The sequence below is a fragment of the Pleurodeles waltl genome, chromosome 2_2 (assembly GCF_031143425.1).
Source record: "Pleurodeles waltl isolate 20211129_DDA chromosome 2_2, aPleWal1.hap1.20221129, whole genome shotgun sequence".
In the NCBI taxonomy this organism is placed as follows: Eukaryota; Metazoa; Chordata; class Amphibia; order Caudata; family Salamandridae; genus Pleurodeles; species Pleurodeles waltl.
This window is the reverse complement of record NC_090439.1, coordinates 802,181,262-802,206,591: the sequence shown is the minus strand read 5'-3', so window position 1 is coordinate 802,206,591 and position 25,330 is coordinate 802,181,262. Positions and strand designations below refer to the sequence as shown.

Below are 25,330 nucleotides of genomic sequence, written 5' to 3'. Positions count from 1 at the left end.
AAATTAGAGCTGCGTTGCGTGTTTTGTTGAGATACAGACACGGATATTGTTTTATTAGAGGGAAATAGTGGGTGAACAGAGCACAACAGATGACATTCAACCTGGAATTTGATTGACTCCTAAGAGGAAACGTTACAACTACATGCCGTTTCACTCACGAGCCAGTGGTTCTTACTCTGTCGTCAGTGGACCCCTGGTGGTCCACAAACCCTAATCAGGAGGTCCATGACAGCTTAGAAAATTAAATATTAACAGGTTAGTGAAATGCATATAAATAAGCAAATTGTAAAGCTGAAAACTCAAAAATGTCTGTAAATGTGTTGGAATTTTACATTGGAGATAAAAAATTATTTTCGTATCAGCTTGACTCGTGGAAGCAGCGCAAGTGCATCAAACAGAATATAGTACAGTCAGCGAGGGCCCTAAATTGGATTTAGAAAATCTCCAACCTTTCCATTAAAAATAAAATTGTGTTATTTTTAATTTATATTTGTTTGTTTGTGAACAAAATAAAATTTCATGGACAAGTAGATATGTTATTAAATTCCACACCTCTGTGGAATAGAGATGCTTGCATGCAAAATCTTAACTATACGTACAATTACGCACTAGTCAAGTATAAATGTTTGCGAAATTGACTTGACTATCCCCAGACGTATGTTTGGTAAGCTGCAACTGGTGCTGTCTGAAGCACATTTTTGGAAAGGACAGTGGACACTACAATAAATGTAAAGCAATGTCCAAGAGAAAGTGTAAAACTGCCTACATATTTTTTAAAAAAATTTTGTGGCTCAGACAGATTATGTGGATATTAAATTCTAAATACAGATATCTTATTAGCTTTAAATTGAAGAGCATTCATGTTTATTTAATATCTCTTTATTCAGCTGAGTAATAACAAGGAAAATATATAGCTAAAACAGAATTAGACATCAGAAGATTAAGGCTTACTGGCTTGTTGAATCAGGACATGCAGTCAAAGGAAATTTGTAGAAGGTTGGAAACAAAGGGCCTGATTCAGAAGTTGTAATGGAGTATTCCCCTCCACCAAAGTGATGGATATCCCATTCGCAGTATTACAGTCCAATTCTATCCTATAGGGATCATAATAAGGTGGACCGGATATCCGTCACATTTGTGATGGAGTATTCCCTCCGTCGACTTATAACTCAGGCCCAAAGTTATTCAAAAATTGTTCAAAGTTCTCGGCACTCTTTTCACTATTTCCAAGTAACGTGAAAGCACAAATCTTCTCCCTTCTGTTTGTATGTTGTAACTAAACATTGGTTTTATTCCAGTGTTGAATTGTTTGCTGGTTCTAAATTGGGTTTTTTCTAAACCAAAACCAAATACGTCAGGTTTCTGATGTGATACTCTGTTTCACTGGAAATTAAGCATAGAACTATTTGTGAATCCGTGTTATCTGGCTAATTTTAGCCCATGAGAGTACTTTTAGAATGGATCTATTCTTTAGAAACTACAAATTCTTACATGATCAATTCCCTATTTATGCCTGCATCAGGTTTGCATTTTGCAAAGAAGGTTCTTCGAACAGTTCCTGCTGCCAATCTTGAGCTCTTTGGTCATGATAGAGTGTCATTTTAGTGGTAGGTTCTGCTCTGACTAGGATGAGAAATTAGTGTACGGTTTTAATTCAGTTATTTTTGTCAATCTCATTATCTATTCAGTCAAACAAGGTCAGTTACAAATCTGGGTGAGTGATAAGAAACAAGGCTTATTTCATTTACTGACTTTTACTTTGCAATAAGCAGTATTGGTGCTTAAATTGGCTTAAGAATAATGATAACCCAGTATTTTATAACATGGCTCATAATATTATAGTCGATTCACTATAAGATGCATCTGTTGGTGGAAGGCAATGTAAGCGCAGAGCCTTGTTGGTTTCTCCAACTTCCAGTACTGCCACTGCAAAGGAAAAAAAACTGTATCAGGGCACCCAAAATAATCACCACAGACCCAAAATGGCAAAATAATGGCAGCTAATGTTTGTATTTTGCACCTAGAACTTCCAATATGGCTGCTGAGTTACACTGACATAGGCACAGCTAGGCGTATACAACTGTAGAGTGGTTATGTAATTTCTCATTTTGTAATGCTATTCTATTACAAATAATCAATATCGTCTCAGCAGATTTGTGTTGAGTTGGCAAGCTTCACATTTAGAAATTTACCAATTAAACTGTTCTTTTTATGGAAGTCAGTGTCCTGTGAGCTGCGTGTTCATATGTGGTTACAGTTAAATGCAATCTACAATCAAGACTGGAAATGTTACACAAGATCTTCAACCATGAGTACTTTGTTTTCAGGAGCTCAGTGGACTAGTGTGCTGAACCATGTGTCAGCTCCATCATCACTGCTACTGAAATGTGACAAATTGCACATTCAAAGGACCCAGGCAGTTATCCTACCAATCACACAGTTTTCAAATCCTCGCACTTGAATGCTCGCTTTAGAAAAAGATCTATAATGGATGTGTGACCTTTCCTTTTCTTTCAGACAGAATACCCAATATCCCTTATGGTTTCTCTGTACCTGTGGGACAAACTGTAGGGCGCTAGTTTATCAATAAGAGTTGTACTTTTAATTGTGGTAGGGAACGGTGGAGTGACTGTAGGTCTTTCTTACTGAGGTAGTGGTTGATGACATTCTGTTTAATGTGAAAACTTGGACAACTTTTAAAAGTTACAGCACCCCTAACCAAAGTTATTTTACCAAGGAAGGATTTGAGCCTTAATTCTTTCCCATCCACACATGGATTTATATTTTGTGAGTGGAATGCCTTACCTCTGTTACTGTTATAGTCATGTCCTTCAAAGGGACCCTCTCCTCATAGGACTGTGCAGTGCAAGAATTCAACCTCACTGAGGAATATGTTTGCCCTCATGGTCTTGTTTGCAACTGTTGGCATGGCTGTACAAGTCTTGGATATGCACGAACCAGAAGGAAGAGATCAGGCATTTAGTTGATACAGAGCCTATGGGTATGTCAGCAACCTTCTTCATTGTGTGATCTTGAATAGGAGCGTTCAACTAAATCTACACAAGTCGATGGTAGCCATGGCTGATATCGAAACATTTCTTGGAGCTAGCTTTCCTTCTGCCAATATAGTTTCTACTTTTTGTTCTTCTGATAAGAATGTATGCCAGCATTCCATTTCATACAGTGGTTCTTATGTTTACCTTAAAGGTAATGCTGTTGTGTTGTGTGTCCTGCTGACAGTCTTTTTGCCCATGAAATCAGTAGTTCTGCTCTTATCTGGTGGCAATAACAGAGGAACAGGTCAGTTCACTCTACCATTCCTGGCAGCAATGGCCACTACCTAATAAAGCTTGGCTAAACTATGCAAACACACAGAGGCTGTACTTTATGCTCTGTTTTGTCTGTTTTTTGTAGTCAAAGTTAAGAAGAAATTTCAGGATCCTGATTTATTTCAGTTTTTTAAGACTGAAATTGTGTCTTTGACACAACTGTTTGACATGGCTGCGACATACGTTTTCTGTCTAATTAGGATAATAAAGACAGTACAATTTTTGGCTGCTCTAGGAATTGGGCCAATAAAATTGTAAATTGTAGAGATGATGCGCTTTCCAAAACTACTTTCCTTTAACTTGAGGACCCTTCATAGTCCACCACATCATCTTCTTCCAAGTCATAATCATAACTCTTGCACTAGCCGTCACAGGTTGGAGGTTTCTGCTCCTCCTCCTCCTCCTCATCCTTCTGTACTCTAGAACAAAGTTTGAACCATTTGTTCTCTAAAAATTGCAGAATGTATGTACTCATTCCATTAAAACCAAGAGGATGAAAGTTTTTTCTTTTGCTCAACGTGGTCTCTTCTGCTCTGGGACTGTTTTCCACTGATAAGTGTTGATGATGGTAATTTATTTTCAATGATGACCAAGGGTGATCTGGCAACAGATGACAATGATATGGTACTTCTTCAGCACTGACAATCTTTTGGAGGCACTGTTTCAACATGTGACAAAGGGCACAAAGGGGACAAATATGCACTCTGACCTACCATGTTATTCTGAGATCTAAGTAGTGTCTTAACTTGATAGTTCCAATTTCCTTTTGAACAGGATGTTTGCTTTCTTTTTGAAGGAGCTTCACTATTTACATGGAAAAAACTAGGACACAGTTGGCTCTATTCTGAAAAGCCTGGGGGCATTGGGAGGGTGCATAAAGTCGTCTTGGAGACAGTTGCTCTATGATCTTTTAACCGCATGATTAACACTCTCAAAATAGAACATTCTTTATCTGAGATTCAGCCATGTCCCTTAATCAAAAACTGTCTGTACTGCTCAAGTATGCATGCTTTGCCTACTAATACTTTAGAATGGAACCATGAGATTTTAGAGTTGATACCTTGATGTGGCACCTCAAATAAATTCAGCTACTATGATAGATGTACCAATATGTGATTGTATGATTAATCTTTTAATAGTGTCCACCAATGAAAATAATACACCTATAGCGGTTTAGATAAACTCAGGATAACACAATCTACCTTTCCCCCTTTCCTCTCCAGGGAGTCTTAAAATAGCAGCATGAGCTGGAAGCATAACTTCGTTTTAGGAGCTAGCACTGATAAGTTACTTGTCGAGGAAGGGGAAATAAACAATATAGAGCCCGTGCAAGTTTCTTTTGTCTGATTTACTTCAACTGCAGTAAAAGCCCACAAGGAACAGAAGCAACTCCCAATATCATCAACCACATTGACCTCTCCACAGAACTGAACCCCTTAACATTCTTATCTAAGAGAATATCACTGGAATAGACCCCTGCCAATAAAGAAAAATACTATTATGCTATGTATAATACAACATGCCCTTTAACCCTTTGGGTGCCGCAGACGAGCTGGTATGTCCTCGGCCACGGCGCTCGTGTGCCGAGGATGTCACCAGTTCGCCCTGCACCAGGCCCACAGGGGGAGCGTTAACGCTCCACCTGTGGACCACCCACCCCCCCTCCCCTGGGCAGGGAAGGAAGGGGAATCGCTTCCCCTACAATCTCCTACCCCCACCTCATCAGAGGTCGCCTCCATTGCGCTGGAAGAATGGCATCCAGCGTGACCGAGGAGAAACTGATTAGTTTCTCCTCTGTATGGGGGCAGGGGAAGTCTGGTAGGTCAGGGAGGCATAAAAAAGGAAAGACTTTTCCTTTCCTTGTCATGTCTCTGAGCATTCCTGCATAGCGATCGTGCTGCAGCCATGCCCACTAGAAACCAAGAAGTTTGTTTTTTTGTGTTGAGTTGAGGGGAGCGACCCCTTAGGCAAGGGTCGCTCCCCAGGGAACCAAAATAATTTTAGGCCATTTCAGCCCCCCCTTGGGAGCAGATTGGCCTACTTTAATTAGGCCAATCTGCCCCAAGGGCGGCAGAAACCACTAGACACTAGGGATTTTATTTATTTATTTTATTTTACATAAGGGGAGCGACCCCTTAGACATGGGGGCCATATTATAATAGGCAACAGGGATTGTTTTGTGTGTGTGTGTGTGTTTATTGCTTGGGGGGGCAGCCCCTTGGGCAAAGGTCGCTCCCCATGGGGGCACATTACTGTTGGCTATTTCTGCCCCCCTTGGGGGCAGATCAGCCTATTTTGATTAGGCCCTTCTGCCCACCTTGACACTGCCCACTAAACACCAGGGAAGAATTTTGTTTAGAAAAAAAGAGGGTTGGGGTATGACCAATAAATGGTGACAAAGTTGTTTGCCCACCGGTGGGCACATGGGGCAATTACTCCAGATACACTCCCTGGGGGTGAAAAGGGGGGGGAGGGGGGGGGGAGAGAAAGCCTACTAGATGCCATGGAATTGAAACAGAATAGAGGGGTGTGAGCTGCCAACCAGTATGGGCATGGTTTGCCTCCCACACCAACTGAAGGGAGTAACAGTCTTTCAGCCACCCCTGCAAATTAAAATATCTTATCCCAATGGCAAGCAAGAGGACATGTGATTATTTTGGGTTTTGATTTTACATTTGGGATAAGGGAGCATGGCTAACTCTCAATATTGTCCCACTTGAAATGGTGAGCAGCTGCAATTTTAGGACTTTGGGACGCTCCCACCTAGAAAAATCTACTAGACCTACACATATCTTAAAACTAAGCATCTGGGCGAGACCAGGGTGGTGTGCTTCACATGCACCCCACACCATTTTCTTACCCACAATGCTGCTGCTGAGCCCAGGACCAAAAACGCAGGTGCCCCTCTTGCAAAAAAACAGGTAGTTTTGTGATAGATAATTTTGTTGTGTCCATGTTGTATTTTGGGGCATTTCCTGTTGCAGGCACTAAGGGGGTCATTCTGACCTCGGCGGTAAAAGGCCCTTACCGCCGGTCAGAAGTCCGCCATTCTACCGCCGCGGCAAACCGCCATGGTCATTCTGACCACCAACTGTGAAACCGCCAAAAATCCGACATCCAAGGAAGGCCGCCTCATCCGCGGGCCGCGGAAAACTGGAGATGACCAAACCTCCACCGTCACGCCAACACAAACACGCCCATGCCATTCTGACCCACGAATCCACGCGGCGGTCTTTCAACCGCAGTATTCCATTGGCGGTACACACCGCCGCGCTCAAAATACACACACAGCTCCAAAACACAGCCACATTGGACAAATTGAAATACGCACACCTGAGACACATACAAACAACACTCCCACACATCCAATCAACTATAAAACACACACCCACATCACCCACAAACCCCCACTAGTTGGAAATCGGAGCAAAGGCGAGAGCGCGAGAGATAGAGATAGAGAGAGCGAGCACAGCAATAGAAAACCCCTACACACACAGGAACCCAACTTCATCACCCACACCACATCTACGCACACATCACCACATATCACCACGCACATCACCACAAACACCACCCCACACCTCATCCACACCACCCCATGGCACCCCAAAGACACCCAAGGTTTTCGGACCAAGAACTCCGGGTCATGGTGGAGGAAATCATGAGGGTTGAGCCCCAGCTCTTCGGCACACAGGTGCAGCACACCACCATAGCAAGGAAGGATGAGCTATGGCAAAGGATCGTAGACAGGGTCAACGCTATGGGACAGCATCCCAGAAATCGGGAAGATATCAGAAAGCGATGGAACGACCTACGGGGGAAGGTGCGCTCGATGATCTCCAGGCACAACATCGCTGTGCAGAAGACTGGCGGCGGACCCCCACCCACTCCACCCCAATTCACAGCATGGGAGCAAGAGGTGGTAAACATCCTGCATCCTGATGGCCTTGCTGGAGTACACGGAGGAATGGACTCTGGTAAGTCGAATCTCAACTACTTCACCCCCCCCAACCACCAGCATGCCAACCCCCCCCCCCCTCACCCCCAATCTCAACCCCCCAGCGCACAACCTCCCTGCCAATGTCTCACCAGCACAACCCACCCTAAACAACACCAACCCCTGAATGCCAACACAAACCATAGACAGCCACCCCCAAAGCATGACCATTGCACATACCCATACACCCCCCCCCCCCCCAAACCCTCACAACACCTCCCACAAGGGAATGCCAGCACTGGGGGACAAGGGCACTCAAAATGCACGCCATGGCACACACAGAAACAATAACCATACACCTTTACCCCTGCAGGGCCCGAACGCCAACACACCGCCACGGAGGGTCCAGATTTGTCCATCCCACCCCCAGAACAGGCCCCCAGCGAGGACAGCAGCTCTGTCGACCTAGAACCTGACGACCAGCCCGGACCATCGGGGACCTCTGGACAGTCGGTTCCCCACACACACACAGGCCACAGCAGACCCAAACCCCTCTGGGAACACCAGCACAGCTCCCACCCAGCGGGCCCATGCCTCTGTCTCGCGGATGCGTCAATCAGCGGTGTGTCCGCCACTACAGGGCACCCAGGCTGACCCAACAACCCAACAACAACAGGGACCTGGGGGCAGTGGTAGTGGGCACACCGTCCAGGGGACAGAGGCCCGGGGAAACAGGGCAACTGGGAGGGCTGCTGTGCGACAGGGGGGGGAGGACAGGCCCAGGGAACCGACTCTCCAAGAGGCCCTCATCACCATCATGGGAGCATATCATCACTCCCAGGAGACGATGGCGACGGTACTGGCCAGGTTCACCGAGATCCAGGCACAGCAGGAGGAACGGTACATGGGGTTCAGCAATGAACTCAGGAACATCGCTACCGCTATGGGGACCATAGTCCAGGCCCTCAACCGGATAGAAACCACATTGCTGGACCATGTGGCACCGCAAAGGGCCCCTGTCACTAGCCAGGAACAGCCCACCACCTCCGCCGGCGCTAGTGGTCAGGAGGCCCCCACAGAACGACTTGCCACCAGAACCCCACCTCCTGCTGAAGAACAACCACCCCGCAAGAGGAACCTGAGATCTCAAAGGAAGACAGAGTAGGATGCCAAGCCCCCCGCCAGTCTAATATCCCCCCGGATGTCATTCCACTGTCCCACAGGGTCACCCTGTCCAACCTTGAACTGCCCCTGCTCCATCCTTCCACAGGCATATGGACAATGCACCTGTGCGACCGAGAACTGCACTCTGCCATGGACATAACTCCACCCTCACCCATCACCGTTTTAATATCATGTACCAATATATAGCACTAAAAATAAATCACTCATTGCACTGAAATCATTCTGGAGTCAGCCTGTATTATTTACAAATGTATAACACATTACTTATCAATAATGTTCTGTTATTTATGTGATGACAACATACCGATGTCAATAAGCATTAGTCCATGGGCTAACCAAGCAGAAGTCACGCAGTGGGTCATACAGCACTGAAAAGGGAAGGGAAAATCAAACATCAGATTAAAAGAACTGGGGGGAAATACACAAAGTAAAGATGCAGGGGGCTTTCAGTAAATGTTAAATGGCGTGGGTGATTCCTACCTGTGTGCTACTGAAAATACTGTTGGATAACTCTGTCCCTGTTGTCTGGGTCGTCCTCTTCGTCTTCCTCCTCTTCACTCTCCGCAGGCTCCACAGCTGCTTCAACACCACCATCTGGACCATCCTCCTGCAGGAAGGGCACCTGACGTCGCAATGCCAGATTGTGAAGCATACAGCAGGCCACGATGATCTGGCACACCTTCTTTGGTGAGTACATCAGGGATCCCCCTGTCATATGCAGGCACCTAAACCTGGCCTTCAGGAGGCCAAAGGTTCTTTCAATGATCCTCCTAGTTCGCCCATGGGCCTCATTGTACCGTTCCTCTGCCCTGGTCCGGGGATTCCTCACGGAGGTCAATAGCCAAGGCAGGTTGGGGTAACCAGAGTCACCAATTAGCCACACACGTTGTCTCTGTAGCTGTTCCATCACATAAGGGATGCTGCTATTTCGCATCACATACGCGTCATGCACTGACCCAGGGAACATGGCATTCACATGGGAGATGTACTGGTCAGCCAAACAGACCACCTGGACGTTCATAGAATGGTAACTTTTCCTGTTTCTGTACACCTGCTCATCGTCTTTTGGGGGTACTAAAGCCACATGGGTCCCATCAATGGCACCAATTATGTTGGGGATATGTCCAAGGGCATAAAAATTACCCTTCACAGTGGCCAAATCAACCTCCTCAGGGAATACAATGTAGCGCCGCATGTGTTTCGTCAGGGCAGACAACACTCTAGACAAGATTTTTGAAAACATAGGCTGAGACATTCCAGATGACATGGCCACTGTTGTCTGGAATGAGCCACTTGCCAAAAAATGGAGGACTGACAGAACCTGCACTAGAGGGGGAATTCCTGTGGGTTGGCGGATGGGGGACATCAGGGCTGGCTCCAGCTGGGCACACAGTTCATGTATAGTGGCTCGGTCAAGTCGGTATCGTAGTATGATGTGGCGTTCTTCCATTGTCGACAGGTCCACCAGCGGTCGGTACACGCGAGGATTCATCCTTCTCCTCGCAAGTCCCAGCGGACGGTGCCTAGGAAGGACAACATGGCGCACAGAGTCAAGCAAATCACAGGTACGTTCACACAGCTTGCACTGTACACGAATCGCTATGCATTGAAAGGCTTGTATGAGTGGCAATGCAAGGCCTAGGCCTGTGTGACGCAGTAAAAATTATGCCATGTGGGCCCTTGAAATGGCGGCTGCCTGACCTGTGAAGTGGGACAATGGGATATGAGGTCAATGCGCTGGCGTGGCACACCGTTGCAGGTAGGTGGTCGAAGACCGCTATACGAAGCCGCATTGGCTAACATTGAGGCCTATGGGTTTCAGGAGCCAATGACGAGGTGCGCCGGCGGTTGCGGTACGCACCGCCGCGGGCGTGACCACCATTTTCTATCTGCTTAATCACTCGAGACCTGATCATCCACAGGAGAGGACCTATACTGCAAGTGCTGCTGTGACCTCGGTCTGGAAGTGACAATGGCTGCTGCGACTGGGGAAAGGGCCCCTGCCTTCACGTCTGAGGAGTTGGAGAAACTTGTGGATGGGGTCCTCCCCCAGTATGCGTTACTCTACGGTCCTCCAGACCAACAGGTAAGTACACTGGGTGCACATTGAATGGGCTATGCCTGTGTGGAGTGGGGTGGATGTAAGTTGGTGGGGTGGGGTGCGAATGAGGAGTGCAACGCACGACAGATGAGAGCATGTGCCATATGGCAAGGTTGGGGAGGGGGGGCCAATCGCATCTAACATGCAGAAAACTGATGATTTTTCCTTCCCACCCTGTACATGTCAAATAGGTCAGCGCCCATCAGAAAGTGGACATTTGGCGTGCCATCGTCAAGGAAGTCCGGGCCCTGGGGGTCCACGTCAGACGGGGCACCCACTGCCGCAAGAGGTGGGAGAACATCTGCCGCGGGACCAGGAAGACTGCCGAGTCACTGCTGGGGATGGCCTCCCAACCTAGGAGGGGTGCCAGTCGTACCCTGACCCCCCTGATGTCCCGGATCCTGGCGGTGGCCTACCCTGATTTGGATGGGCGCTTGAGGACATCACAGCAGACACAAGGGGGTGAGTATCAGCACATTCTGCTATCTCTCTGCGCAGTGGAGGCTTCTGGGTGGGGGAGGAGGGTTGTGGGTGACATTAGGCCAGGGCGCTTTCTGTAGTGTAGTCCTCTCCTTTAGGCATGGCCCTGTGTTCCCGGCCCCGACCTCTGTAGGGTGACAAGTACAGCTATCGATGGTCCAGCATCACACATGTGCGCCTTTGTCGTCTCTAGACCTGTTGTCCTAGTCAGAAGTACTGAGTAGTGTACCCCGAATGCGCGGCTTAGTGCATGAGGCTCCTGTGTCTGTCCTCTCCGCCAACGGTGTTGACATTGCATGCACTCAACCTGGTCTTCGTTTTTCTCCCCCCACCCTTCTTCTTCATCTTCTTGTGCATGTGTGCATTAGCATCATCAGGCGGAGGAGAATTGGCATCGGAGCACGAGGGAGCTGCAAGTCACAAGGCCCCGGTGGGACCAGGAACAGACACCGAGGGCACCAGTGATCCGGAGGGCGAGGGGAGCACCACAACGGGGACCGGTGGTGACACCAGCGACAGCGACACGTCCTCGGATGGGAGCTCCCTAGCGGTGGCGGCAACATCCGGGCCCCCCGCCTCTACAGGTACAGCCGCCACCCAGCGCACCAGCCCCGCCCTCCCAGCAACCCCTCAGCCTACGCTCCGTGCCCGCTCGCCCAGGAAGGCGGGCGTCTCCTTCGCCCCAGGCACCTCAGCCCCTGCCCCTGTTACCCCTGCTGCCCTCAGTGAGGAGGTCATTGACCTCCTGAGGACCATCATTGTTGGGCAGACTACCCTTATGAATGCCATCCAGGGGGTAGAAAGGGAGGTGCATAGGAGCAATGCCTACCTGGAGGGCATTCATTCGGGTCAGGCTGCCCATCAACGATCATTCAATGCTCTGGCCTCAGCACTGACGGCAGCCATTGTCCCTGTTTCCAGCCTCCCTCTTCTGACTGCCTCCAGCCTGTCTCTGTCTCCTGTTCCTCAGCCTATCCCATCCACACCATCAGACCAGCCTGCACACACCTCAACACCCAAGGGCAGCTCATCCAGACACAAGCACCACAGAACCCACAAGCATTCACGCAAGCAACACCCAGATGCAGACATTCCAACAGTCACTACCACCTCTGTGTCCCACTCCTCCTAGTCTCCCTCCTCCCTCCTTGTGACGTCTACACTCACACCTGCATGCACACCACCATCAGCCAGTGCTTCCATCACCAGCACACCCTCCAGTCCAGTCCGCACACGTGCAGTCACCACCCCCACTACCATTTACATGTCCCCTGTGTCCTCTCCCACTGTGTCTGTCACCCCCTCTTCCAAGACACACAAACACAGGCAGACACCCACCCAACAGCCATCCACCTCACGACAGCCTCCAGCACAAGCACCTGCACCCAAAGACAGCACACCTGACTCTCCTACAACCACATCCTCTTCCTCCACTTCCATCACCACTTCTCCTACCTTTTACCTTGGTCCTAAGAAAGTTTTCCTTGCTAATCTTGACCTCTTTCCCTCCACTGACCCACCCCCTCCATCTGCAAAGAGTCCCAAGAGCACCTCAGCTACCACCAGCCCAGCTTCGAGTGTCACTGTGGTGCATGGGTTCTGGAGCCCACCCTTTGCCAGCAGTGACACTTCAATCAGCAGCAAGGGGACAGCCAGCCCCCCACCAGGCAAGAAGACCAGGAAGCTAAAGGGCCGCCGTGAGAGGACTGACACGGCTGCCCCCAAGGAGCAAAGTTCGCCCACTTCACCAGCCACAACATCTAGGGGAGGCAAGGGCCAGAGAGCCCCATCTAAGGAGCGAAAGGGCAGCAGGGCGGAAAAGTCAGCCAGCAGGAGCGCGGAGCAGGAGGGGCCCACAAGCCCCATCCCGGGTGTTAGGGAGAACACCAAAGGGCCCAGGACTCCGTCACCGAAGGGTCCAGCAACAGCACGGTCGGAGGGCGACTGAGCAGGGAGTCCAGGCCAGGTCTGGCTCCCTTGACCTACTGGACGAGCACCGCTGAACAGGGCCCCGCCGTGGAGAAGAGCACCGCTGAACAGGGCCCCGCCGTGGAGAAGAGCACCGCTGAACAGGGCCCCGCCGTGGAGAAGAGCACCGCTGAACAGGGCCCCGCCGTGCAGAAGAGCACCGCTGAACAGGGTCCCGCCGTGCAGAAGAGCACCGCTGAACAGGGTCCCGCCGTGGAGAAGAGCACCGCTGAACAGGGCCCCGCCGTGGAGAAGAGCACCGCTGAACAGGGCCCCGCCGTGGAGAAGAGCACCGCTGAACAGGGCCCCGCCGTGGAGAAGAGCACCGCTGAACAGGGCCCCGCCGTGGAGAAGAGCACCGCTGAACAGGGCCCCGCCGTGGAGAAGAGCACCGCTGAACAGGGCCCCGCCGTGGAGAAGAGCACCGCTGAACAGGGCCCCGCCGTGGAGAAGAGCACCGCTGAACAGGGCCCCGCCGTGGAGAAGAGCACCGCTGAACAGGGCCCCGCCGTGGAGAAGAGCACCGCTGAACAGGGCCCCGCCGTGGAGAAGAGCACCGCTGAACAGGGCCCCGCCGTGCAGAAGAGCACCGCTGAACAGGGCCCCGCCGTGCAGAAGAGCACCGCTGAACAGGGCCCCGCCGTGCAGAAGAGCACCGCTGAACAGGGCCCCGCCGTGCAGAAGAGCACCGCTGAACAGGGCCCCGCCGTGCAGAAGAGCACCGCTGAACAGGGCCCCGCCGTGGAGAAGAGCACCGCTGAACAGGGCCCCGCCGTGGAGAAGAGCACCGCTGAACAGGGCCCCGCCGTGCAGAAGAGCACCGCTGAACAGGGCCCCGCCGTGCAGAAGAGCACCGCTGAACAGGGCCCCGCCGTGCAGAAGAGCACCGCTGAACAGGGCCCCGCCGTGCAGAAGAGCACCGCTGAACAGGGCCCCGCCGTGCAGAAGAGCACCGCTGAACAGGGCCCCGCCGTGCAGAAGAGCACCGCTGAACAGGGCCCCGCCGTCTCAAGCAACGCTCACCTGGGCCCTTCATCTCAAGCAATGCTCTGCTGGGCCCTTCATCTCAAGCAACGCTCTGCTGGGCCCTTCATCTCAAGCACCGCTCCGCTGGGCCCTTCATCTCAAGCACCGCTCCGCTGGGCCCTTCATCTCAAGCACCGCTCCGCTGGGCCCTTCATCTCAAGCACCGCTCCGCTGGGCCCTTCACCTCAAGCACCGCTCCGCTGGGCCCCGCCATCTCAAGCACCGCTCCGCTGGGCCCTTCATCTCAAGCACCGCTCCGCTGGGCCCTTCATCTCAAGCACCGCTCCGCTGGGCCCTTCATCTCAAGCACCGCTCCGCTCCGCTGGGCCCTTCATCTCAAGCACCGCTCCGCTGGGCCCTTCATCTCAAGCACCGCTCCGCTGGGCCCTTCATCTCAAGCACCGCTCCGCTGGGCCCTTCCTGTCAAGCACCGCTCCGCTGGGCCCCGCCGTCTCAAGCTCCGCTCCGCTGGGCCCCGCCGTCTCAAGCACCGCTCCGCTGGGCCCCGCCGTCTCAAGCACCGCTCCGCTGGGCCCCGCCGTCTCAAGCACCGCTCCGCTGGGCCCCGCCGTCTCAAGCACCGCTCCGCTGGGCCCCGCCGTCTCAAGCACCGCTCCGCTGGGCCCCGCCGTCTCAAGCACCGCTCCGCTGGGCCCCGCCGTCTCAAGCACCACTGGCACAATGACAGTGCCGGATCGGTCTCGAGCTACTGTTCACGGTTCACTGTGCCCACCATGCCTCCTCCTTGACCGGTGGAGACTGTTATCCACCTGATGGACTGTGGCTTTGCACTCCCCAGGATGGCAGAGTGGGCAAGCCACCCACTGTAGAGACTTGAGAGACTGTGGCTTTGCACTCCCCAGGATGGCAGAGTGGGCAAGCCACCCACTGTAGAGACTTGAGAGACTGTGGCTTTGCACTCCCCAGGATGGCCGAGTGGGCAAGCCACCCACTCTAGAGACTTGAGAGACTGTGGCTTTGCACTCCCCAGGATGGCACAGTGGGCATGGTGGCCCCTTCGTGGATCTGGCGTCGTGGACTCATGTGGCTGTGGTGCCCCCTCCCTTCCCTTCCCCCTGAGGTGCCTGTAGTTTTTTCATCAGATGCCCCTGCAGTGTTCTCTCCAAAGGACTCAGGTCTCCTGTGTGGGCTTTGCCCTTGTGTTGATACACTTTGGCCCACGGACACTTGGAATATCGTTAGATGTGCAGGACTTATTGCCTCGGTTTATCGTATGCACTGGATATTGAATTGTTTTTTTTAATTGTTATTGCTATTTGACCGTGACTTATCAGTGGTTTTTATTTCCCATAAATTTCGAGTCACAATTTAATTATGTCCTTGCTTTTTTTACGGGGGTTTGGGTGGTGTCACTGTGACTTGTTGCTCTGCATTGGTGTGTACATGGTTTGGGGGGGTGGGTGTATCGCGTATGTGTGTGCACGTAACCTTTCGTCCTCCCCCCTCCCCTGTGTCGTAGGTGCAGTACTCACCGTTGTCGTCTGCGCCGGCGTTCGTACTCGTGGTAGATGAGCAGGTAGACGAGAGCAGGTAGGATGTTTAATTCGGGTTCCATGCTGTCCTCCTTCCTCGTGGAGTGCGTAGAGGTGAGCGTTTTCCCGTTCGTAGTCTGTTTCCGCCGTGTTTTTATCGGCGGTGCTCCCGCCCCGGAAAAGGTGGCGGATTGGCCGGTCATAATAGTGTGGGCGGTACATTGTCTGCCGCCTGTCTGTTGGCGGTGACCGCCGTGCTGTTTGTCGGTCCCGCCGTGGCGGTCGGAGTGTTAATGTGGCGGGCTGTGTTGGCGGTTCCCGCCAGGGTCAGAATTCCATTTTTTTGAACCGCCGGCCTGTTGGCGGGTTGGCCGCCGCTTTATCACCAACCGCCAGGGTTAGAATCACCCCCTAAGTCTACCCACACAAGTGAGGTACCATTTTTATCGGGAGACTTGGAGGAATGCTGTGTGGAAGGAAGTTTGTTGCTCCTCTCAGTTTCCAGAAATTTGCGGCACCAAAATGTGAGGGAAAAGTGTTTTTTTTGGGACAAATTTTGAGGTTTGCAAAGGATTCTGTGTAGCAGAACATGGTGAGAGCCCCACAAGTCACCCCACCCTGGATAATCCCTAGGTATCTAGTTTTTAAAAAATGCACAGGTTTGGTAGGTTTCCCTAGGTGCCGGCTCAGCTAGAGGCCAAAATCCACAACTAGACTCTGTGCAAAGAAGAAGTCTATTTAAGAAATGCCCTGTAATTCACATGCTAGTATGGGGGCCCCGGAATTCAGGGATGTGCAAATAACCACTGCTTCTCAACACCTTATCTTGTGCCCATTTTAGAAATACAAAGGTTTCCTTGATACCTATTTTTCACTCTTTATTTCACCAAACAAATTGCTGTATACCTGGTATGCAATGAAAACCCATTGCAAGGTGCAGCTCATTTATTGGCTCTGGGTACCTAGTGTTCTTGATGACCCTACAAGCCCTATATATCCCCGTAACCAGAAGAGTCCAGCAGATGTAACTGTATATTGCTTTCAAAAGTACGTGTTTTCCTACACCTCATCAAATATTATGGAGAAACTCCAGTAGAAGAATCATGAGCATTGTGCTAAATCCAAATCTTTTCCTTGAGAAATTCAAAAACATTTCTATTGTTCCCCCAAAGCGGTTTGAAGACCCTCTTTTGAAAACTTGTTTGCGCCCTTTCAACTTGACTATTGGCTGAGGACATCTTAAGTAACCGCTTTTTGCTTGATACATTTCAAATCTTTAGGGAAGCCTTTAAATTCAAAATGCTATCCAAAATCAAATCACATTCTCGGTAGAAGGACTGCTAACAGAGGTATAATAAATCAATTTAGAGTTTCAGGTTTTTCAGGTAAACTCGAAGGTTCAGTCTAAGTAACTCAATGTTTATCTGAATTTAGAAAAACAGAACAAGTATTAATGAAACTTTCAACATTAGCATCCATACCTGGTCACCCAAAAAGCGTTTTGAGCAGTTATTTTGTGGCTGACATATGTGAATGCCCTAGAAAGGCAATACTCACCAGTTTGAGTCCACGTTTAAGGGGAGGCACAAATAGGTCCTTCCATCAAATACTTCTTTACAAGTAACAACAGATTGTCAGAGTTATTTAAATCCAACCATTCCTCTTCTAAAATAGCACCCTCAGTCATGTCAACAGCATCCAAGGCAGCACCTATACACTCTTTTTGATCCCAAAATTGTTTATGTCCAGAATAATCAATCTCTTTCTGCAGAAATTACACTTTTTAATGCTATCAGACTCCTTTCCTCAAAAATGCTCAACACCTTACCCAAATAGTTATTTTTTTCCAAGTTTTCTGCAAATATTAAAATATTGTCTTGAAAGGTTTGTACACCCTCAAGTCAATTGAACAATGTGTTCATATTTTTTTTTAAAATACTCTGGCTGCAGTGGCCAAACCAAAAGGTAAACTCAGATACTTATAAGCACAAAATGGGATAACAAATGTTGTGAGATCATGTGATTTTTCAGTCAAAACAACCCATTGATAAGCGGATTTGAGATCCATTACAGAGAAAAATCTAGCACCACAAACAGCAGCAAATATTTATTGTATTTTGGGTAACAGATGACAATCCACTGCTATATTTTTATTAAAAAATCTCACATCAGCACAAATATTACCAGATGTGTTCAACACCATCAGTAGATTCTATTATGCCCTGGCAACGCGATTCGTCCGAATGTTCTTCTAGACCATTGTAAACACTAAGGGGTAACATTTGCATTTCATATTGTAGAGGAGAGGCCCCTTTTTAAATTGTATTTCACGTTGAAACTTTACATTTTACCAACCTTAGACCTAAATACAAACTTTTGCTTGTCAATCACACTTTTCACATCACAATTCTGCATCTCAATGCAGTCAACATTTATATCCCATAACAAAATGGGACAATCAGTACCTGGCAACAGTAACATACCCAGCCTGTCAAGATGAAATGGAATCTGCCATCACCTCAACATCGATGTTACCAATTATGACCACCAGTAAAGGTGCTTTGAAACCAGTTTGTATGGCATACACACTAAAATCAAAATAGAATCAAACAAAGTGAGAACCAAATCCTCCAAACTTTCAGCTACACGATCCACAGAACTTTTACATTGGTTACTGATCTAGGACTTTTATATACACTTTAGAAATGCTCCGGTCTACTACATTTGTTACATTCTTTTCCAATTGCAGGACAGTTGTAATTGTTACTCAAGTGTGATTTGGATCCACATCTAAAACAGTGCACATTTTTCTTTAAAGTACAAGTTTATCCTTGGTTTGAATTGCTCCAACTGAAACATTTGAAAATGTACTATCCGCAGCCAGTGCTTTTGCTGACAACATTGTAGTATGCTTTTCGCAATATCCAAAACTTCTGCAAGCTACAGATTACAACAGGCTGATAAATGTTTCTGATGTTCTTTTTGATTCACAACTAAAAATGAATTGATCCCTAATGTATGCTTCCACATTTTTTCTGAAGTCACAGTTCGCAGCTAACACTATCAAACACTATCAAACACTATCAAAGCAGCTACATACTCTTCAATTGTTTCCTGACCAAATTGTTTTCTCTAAAAAAACTGCCTCTCAATCATTACATTTGGTTCTTCTGTGAAGTGCTTTTCCAATCTACAGATGACATTTTTTTTTTTTAACACACATTCCATGAACCTTCACCCACTTCCACGGCTGGAATAGCTTGAAGATTATAAAAAGTCTTTACGGCAGCATATCCAAGAAACGTAAACAGTAATGCCAATTTTTGTTTAGCAGAAAAATTCTTACCATCAATTTCTGCAATATAAGTCTTAAAAGATCTTACCCACTTTATCTGAAACAAAGAGGGCTTACCAGGTAGAAGACATTGCACACACAAACTCAAACAACAATAAAAGCAAGATAAACTATATTAAAAGCACTAAGGTCAAATGTCAAGGTGTGCCTGTCATCGCAGAGATTAAATGACAAAAGAATTGTTTGTAGCTGATGAGTGATACTGATGCATTAAACAATGTGCATATCATCGATAATGTAGGCCAATCTTCTTACCGAGACTGGTGTACTCATCACCAAAAATGTAGGCATCAAATAACCCAGTGTCCGGTGTACCTGTCACTGAAAAGAATGTTGTACCACAGAGTGCTGCTAAAATAAAGCTGATTCTAATACAAGATGGCCGCCATGTCATTACGCAATGCGGTGTACTCTGAGCTCTAGGGGAAATAGAACACAGAGCGAGCTACAAACGTCAGCACACAGGAGCAAAGCCAAAGAATCCACAGCACGAGCAGTGTACTAAAGTCGCGAGCAGAGTCACAACTCTGTACGTTGAACCGCTTGCACTCGTAACAGTCACAACTGCAGTAATAAGTTGAAGAACATAACAGGACCATAAAGGTAAAGGAAATAGTACCTCGATATTGAACCACTTCCTCACAAAGGCAAATATACACTTCCTAAGAAAGGCATCAGAAGTAGTAAAAGCTTTCATGCAGCTGCCCACCAAACCTCTTTAGTGGGCTTAAACGACATCCAGAAACTTGAAATGACAAGAAGCGCATCATTGTCGAGTATGGGGAAATAAGTGGCAGAGAGCTTCTGCAGGTTTCTTTTGTCAAATTTACTAATTTGCAGTGAAAGTACACAAGGAACAGGAACAGATGCCATTCCCAATGTCTCCTCCACCACACTGAACTCCCCACAGAACCGAACTCCCTAACATTTCAATTAAATCATAACTATTAAAAAAAAAAAAAATCACAGCAACATACCCCTGCCAAAATAAATATACACAATGATACTACATATAGTACAAAAGTACTCTTCAGTGAGGAACAAAAAACAGGCATCCAATGTAATAGTTATGTTTTAAGAGGAACACAATCAGTGTAAGCATAGCTACATTACAGGTCAGAAGGGAAATTTTGCCATAGAACATTAGAAAACCTCTGCTTATGGAAGAGCTTTCAAAAGGGTGAGTAGAAATTAACTAAGTAGCATACTGATAACCAAATTTGTACAACCCACTTACCTGTCTGAAATCTTGGCTTTTGGATTTTGGTTCCCAGGCTGCTTTGAAGTCTGCATTGCTTTTCGACAGGTTGGTATCTTAGTTTTCTTCAACACACTTCCATTTTCTTTCCCACTTCCATAATCACTTTCCGATGTCAGATCAGTCTCTCGTTTTGCTTTCATCACTTTCACAGGCGTAACAACTCTTGGACTAGAAGGCTGAACAGTGGTAAAATTACACTGGTTCAAATTAGACTGGATCAAAGACCAAACATTTTACGCACTCAAGGCAAATGGTAAGAGCCATTTAGCAAGAGATGATAAATATTTGCTTCAAAGAATTCTACTTATTTACGAATAGAAGCGGGTGGTTGGGTACAGATTTTATACCTTACTGCTAAATCGCACTGCTCAATGACAATGGTGACAGTATTTACAACTCATTGCCCAAGTGCAAATATAAGCTAATTATTCCAGTCACTTAGTGCCTCCGACATCAATGAGCGAGTCCAGGTAGTGATAATAGGGATAGGTCCTAAATTTTGAAATTTGAATTTTGGTGTTATACTCTAGAATAGTTTACATTTCACTTTGAGAAGTACCTAGAATGATTGTAAAAAATGCACAGCAAGGAAGACAATATAAAATTATTACGTACTTTCTGTGCTAAATATAGCAGAGGTCTTGCATCACCTTTCTCATACTGATCTAAATTGTACTGGTTCATCATCAGATTTTATAGCGGGATTAATTAAAATCATTGCAAAAAGAGAATACAAAATATAAAATACAAGTATAAAATACGGACTACATAAAAGAACAGTTCATGGCTGGAACGAGAAATCTGTCTGCGCATTATAGTGAGAGTTAAATTTTCCTTGGAGGTACATAGCGTACTTCCCAAATTTGGCCAGATCATCCAGTTCCAGCCAGATCAGCCGGTACCACCAAATTGTACTGCTTTTTCTGAGGTGTGTCCAGTAGACCAGTTCAGAACTTTGCAAATCTAAATGATGTTATTTACAGGATGTCATATTGTTATTGTTATGATTCAAACCCTTTTGTTAAATTAAGGTGACCAGAGAAGTGTTTGGAGCAAAAAGGAAAAGATTACTTTCATGGTGACTCTAGTACTCTTGAATGTGGACTCCTCCCTCCTTCAGAACTGATTGTTAATGTCTCTGGTAATGGAGAAGGGACCTGCAAGGTGCACCTCCTTATGGTGCACTAATTCTGTACCATATCTATTGGACGAGACAGCATATGTCTCCAACAGGATTCAAGATGCATTTACTGAGTAATGCTTACAAAAGACGTGTGGTGTCGCCAATTATATGCTTTAAAAAACTGGGTCCTGGTTGCAGCACCCCTACTCCCCCCACTTTTTGGCTGGTCTTTGATGCAACTTTGTCTGAAGTGCACTGGGTTCCCACTAATCAGGTACCCAGTGCGTGTTCCTTCCCCAAAATAAGACACCTGATCTTTTGATCCCCAAGTTGTAAGGCCCTTTAGCACCTCTGTAAGACCCTAGTAAACGGTACCTCTGGAACCTAAGGCCTAGGTACTAAAAAGGCTCCCTAAGTGCTGCAGCATAACTTGTGTCACTCTAAGGGCTCCAGCACCAACCTCAGGCAGGCTGTAGTTGCAGGCTGCGTGACAAGATGCTCCCGAAAGTGAAAACACAACATGGCACATAGCTTGTGTGCCATGTCCCCTAAAACACTGCATGTAATATTTGTAAATCACTCCTTCTGCAGGCCTTACAGTCCTAGGACAGGGGGCAATTTTTATTACACATGTGGGCATATCTGCAAGCGCAGAAATGCCTCTATATCTTTGTCGATTTGTAGACATAGTAAGTGTGCAGGGCAGCCATATAAAATACATGTGCTGGAGACTGGTCAATACAAATTTACCAACTACACAATTGCTTCACAGTAACTAGGAATGTTTGGTAACAAACATCTAAAATTAATATATCATCACTGATTTATTAGTACATGCACCCACAGGGCACCTTAGATGTGCCCCCTGAAAACCTACCAACTTCTGGTGGACTCACTGACTAGTTCTAGCCAGCCGGCCACCAACAGGTGAGATTCTGACACCCAAGCGTGGGAGCCTTTGCTCTCTGGAGGTCAGAAATAAAGCCTGCACTGGTAGGGGTGTTACACACCCCTCCCAACAGGTTGACCTGCAAAACTACATACGAAGGCAGGAGGCTTCAAAGAAGGTCACTTCCTTTGATATGCAAATCTGGCCTTCCTCACAGGAAGATGCTGACCCCCCTGCCCCAGGGTCCATCTGGCATGTGGATAGGCAGGAAAATTAGCTATGCAGGAGGCATGTTCCATTTCTAGGCTGGACACACCCCTAGAGTGACCAGCTTGAAACAAACGCAGCCTCAGGAGTTTCACCATCTTATGTGCGGTCCAATTAAGACTTCTGTGACAGGTTGATTCGCAATCCCCAAAAGAAGTGGTCATCCAGGGGGCATAGTGACGCTGAGGTTAAGTAGCACATTGCTACTACCCTTCACTCCCCTAAATTGCATATTAGCTCGAGCTGAAGTGGGTCAGCGGTGCCAACATGATTCCCAGACCCTCCAGGGATGAAGCCCATCTTAAGTTCGCTCACTGTGGACTTCCAGACAGCACTCGCAGCCTCGTTCTGCAGGCCCCTCCAACCACAAGTATCCCCTGCACCAGAACCAAATGCCAAAACATACCACTGCACCTGAGCCCCACATCCAGAGGAGGGTGGGCCAGGTGTCCCTTTATGCCCAAGGATCTCAAGGGTCAAGCCTCCCTGTGGGTTCCCCCGGACTGGTCCCCAATCACTTCGCAGCCCCTTTCTAAATTGATCGATCGCTATTGAAGTGAATGGGACACCTGACGTTGTAACACACCTCTACACCCGGATGCTGCACAGCCCCCGCCCCCCAAGGTGAATTGTTCGACCTAGCCCAGTCCTGTAAGTTGTTGCTAAGGGCCTATATGCAGTGTGTGATTCTTTCCCCTAGGATAACATTAGCGCACCTGAAGCTGAAAAGCACCTCTGCACCTGGGTGCCTCAGTACCTCCCGAAGTGACCTGTTGGTGCTGCCTTGGACCTTGCCCCATACCTACCTTAACACTAGAAGTTTGGTCCTGTAAGTCGCTGCTAAGTACCCGTATGCAGTATATGGTTTGAAAACTATAAAAAAATCATAACCTGAAAAAGTACTCATCCAATACCGATGATCTTGGTATCAAAATTTAAATAAAAGTATGTGTTATTTTTATAAATTGGTGTTGTATTTATTTGAGTGTGTGACTTGCTTACTGCCTATAGGTGTGCATTACATGCTTAGCACAGCACCCTCTAATATGCCTAACTGCTCGACCACACTACTGACCACAAAAGAGAGCATTTGGGGTGTCACTGGTGTAATTCCTTTGGGCCAGCTTGGATGCTTACGCAGTGTACATCTATTTGGTCCACTATATAAAGAGCCAGCTCCCTACATATGCAGCTTGGATAACATGAAGGATTATTTCCTGATTAAGATCAAATTCATTTAAAACCTTGGGAATCACACATTGGCAAAGCCAAGATGTTTAGTAGATATATGGAAGTCACAGCATAAAGGGAAACAAGTCTACTCAGTTTTCTCACACATATATCCTTTTTTGATAGACCACTTAGTTGAGTTCGCTAGAGTGATGATCTGGATCAAGGAGGTGCAAATGGAACTGATTACTGTCTCAGTTCAATCTCCAATAATTTTACTGGACCTCATAGTCACTGTCACTAGAGATAATAGGTGAAGATTAGGTAAATATAATGTTCAAAATGAGCCCAATAGCGCAGAGATTAAGGTAGCTATTAAGAAATGCCTGCAGCTGAATAAAACCACGGAGGTTGGAATAGCAACGTTGAAGGCGAATGTCAGTTGTTACTTTGCAGGTAAATGCAAAGAAAGTAATTACATTGTGCTCATTACATCAAAGCACAATTCCATCGCTGTACTTTACTTCACAGGTAAGTTACTAAAGTTTTGTGTGCAAAACCCTGCTCATAAAATTCCAGTTTGGTGGATGTCCATTTGCTGGTTGACTAAATACAGCTGGAATATTTATCCTGTGAGTGACAATCTCTTGCTTTTTCTAAGCAGTTGGTCGGAAATATATACAAGTTTTAATATAAAAAAAATCTTTATATTTCATAAATCTTTATTTATCTTATAAAAGATATACAAAAGAAGCACATACATATAATATAGAGTGATATCAACTGGAGCCAAAAGATGTATTCATTCCTGGATGGATATGTTATCTAATATTTTGGTATACAGCTGTTAGTTGAGATTTCATGGTATGCAGTTATGTTTAGCTTTTAGAGAAATGAGAATAGTAGGTGAGAGACAGAGGGGTAAAATAGTCAGAGGGGATCATTAGTAGACATGTATGGTCAGATAGCAGAGGTATGATTGGAGATGGTTAGTTAGGCTATTATTAGCAATTAAAGACATGCACCGCAAAAATTAAGTTGCCCTGGTTTTGATCACTAATGTTATCATGTAGATAGGTATAATTCTAAGAGGTAGGTCGGGATCAGCACAGTTAAGGAGGTTTGAATTTTTGTAGGTACAGGTCCAATTTAGATCTAAGGCAACATACACAGTTGAGTATGAAAATATTTTTTTATATAGTGCTGCCCGCACTTTCTAAAAACAATATGTATCATTTAAATTAATTTAATTGTATTTTTAATAATTTTGTAAAAAAGTAATTCATCTAATAACACCATAGAGAAATTACATTAAAAAATATTTAATTACATTTATTTTTTAAATATAAATGAATGTATTTAATTTATATAATTTTATTTGAATTTAGATCTCTCTCAACCCTAAAAAACCCTTGCTACCCCGGACACTACCCATGCCTGTATCCTGTCCCTTACTATCTGCATACATTACCCAGCCCTACTCCCTAACCAAAATGTTGGTACCCCCTTATATTACATATCCCTAAACCCTGAAAACTCCTTAGTACCTATATACATTACCCATCTCTGAACCCTAAAAACTCTTACTACCCCTACGCACTACTCATGCCTGAACCCTAAAAACCCTTCGCTACCCTTATACACTACCCATCCCCCAAACCATAAAAACACTTTGCTACCTCTCTATACTACCCATCTCTGAACCCTAAATATTATTATTACTGCTTTTTATGTTTTTATGTAAAA

The 25,330-nt window shown here is 46.9% G+C and overlaps 1 protein-coding gene across 1 annotated transcript in view; it reads right to left on the bottom strand.

The window, feature by feature from the left end:
• Positions 1-25,330, bottom strand: part of LRRCC1 (leucine rich repeat and coiled-coil centrosomal protein 1) — a 297,998-nt gene that overhangs the window by 197,000 nt on the left and 75,668 nt on the right. Inside the window, exon 7 of the mRNA XM_069220424.1 lies at positions 20,112-20,311. Coding sequence (XP_069076525.1) covers positions 20,112-20,311 — 200 coding nt within the window. The remainder of the gene's footprint in view (positions 1-20,111; positions 20,312-25,330) is intronic.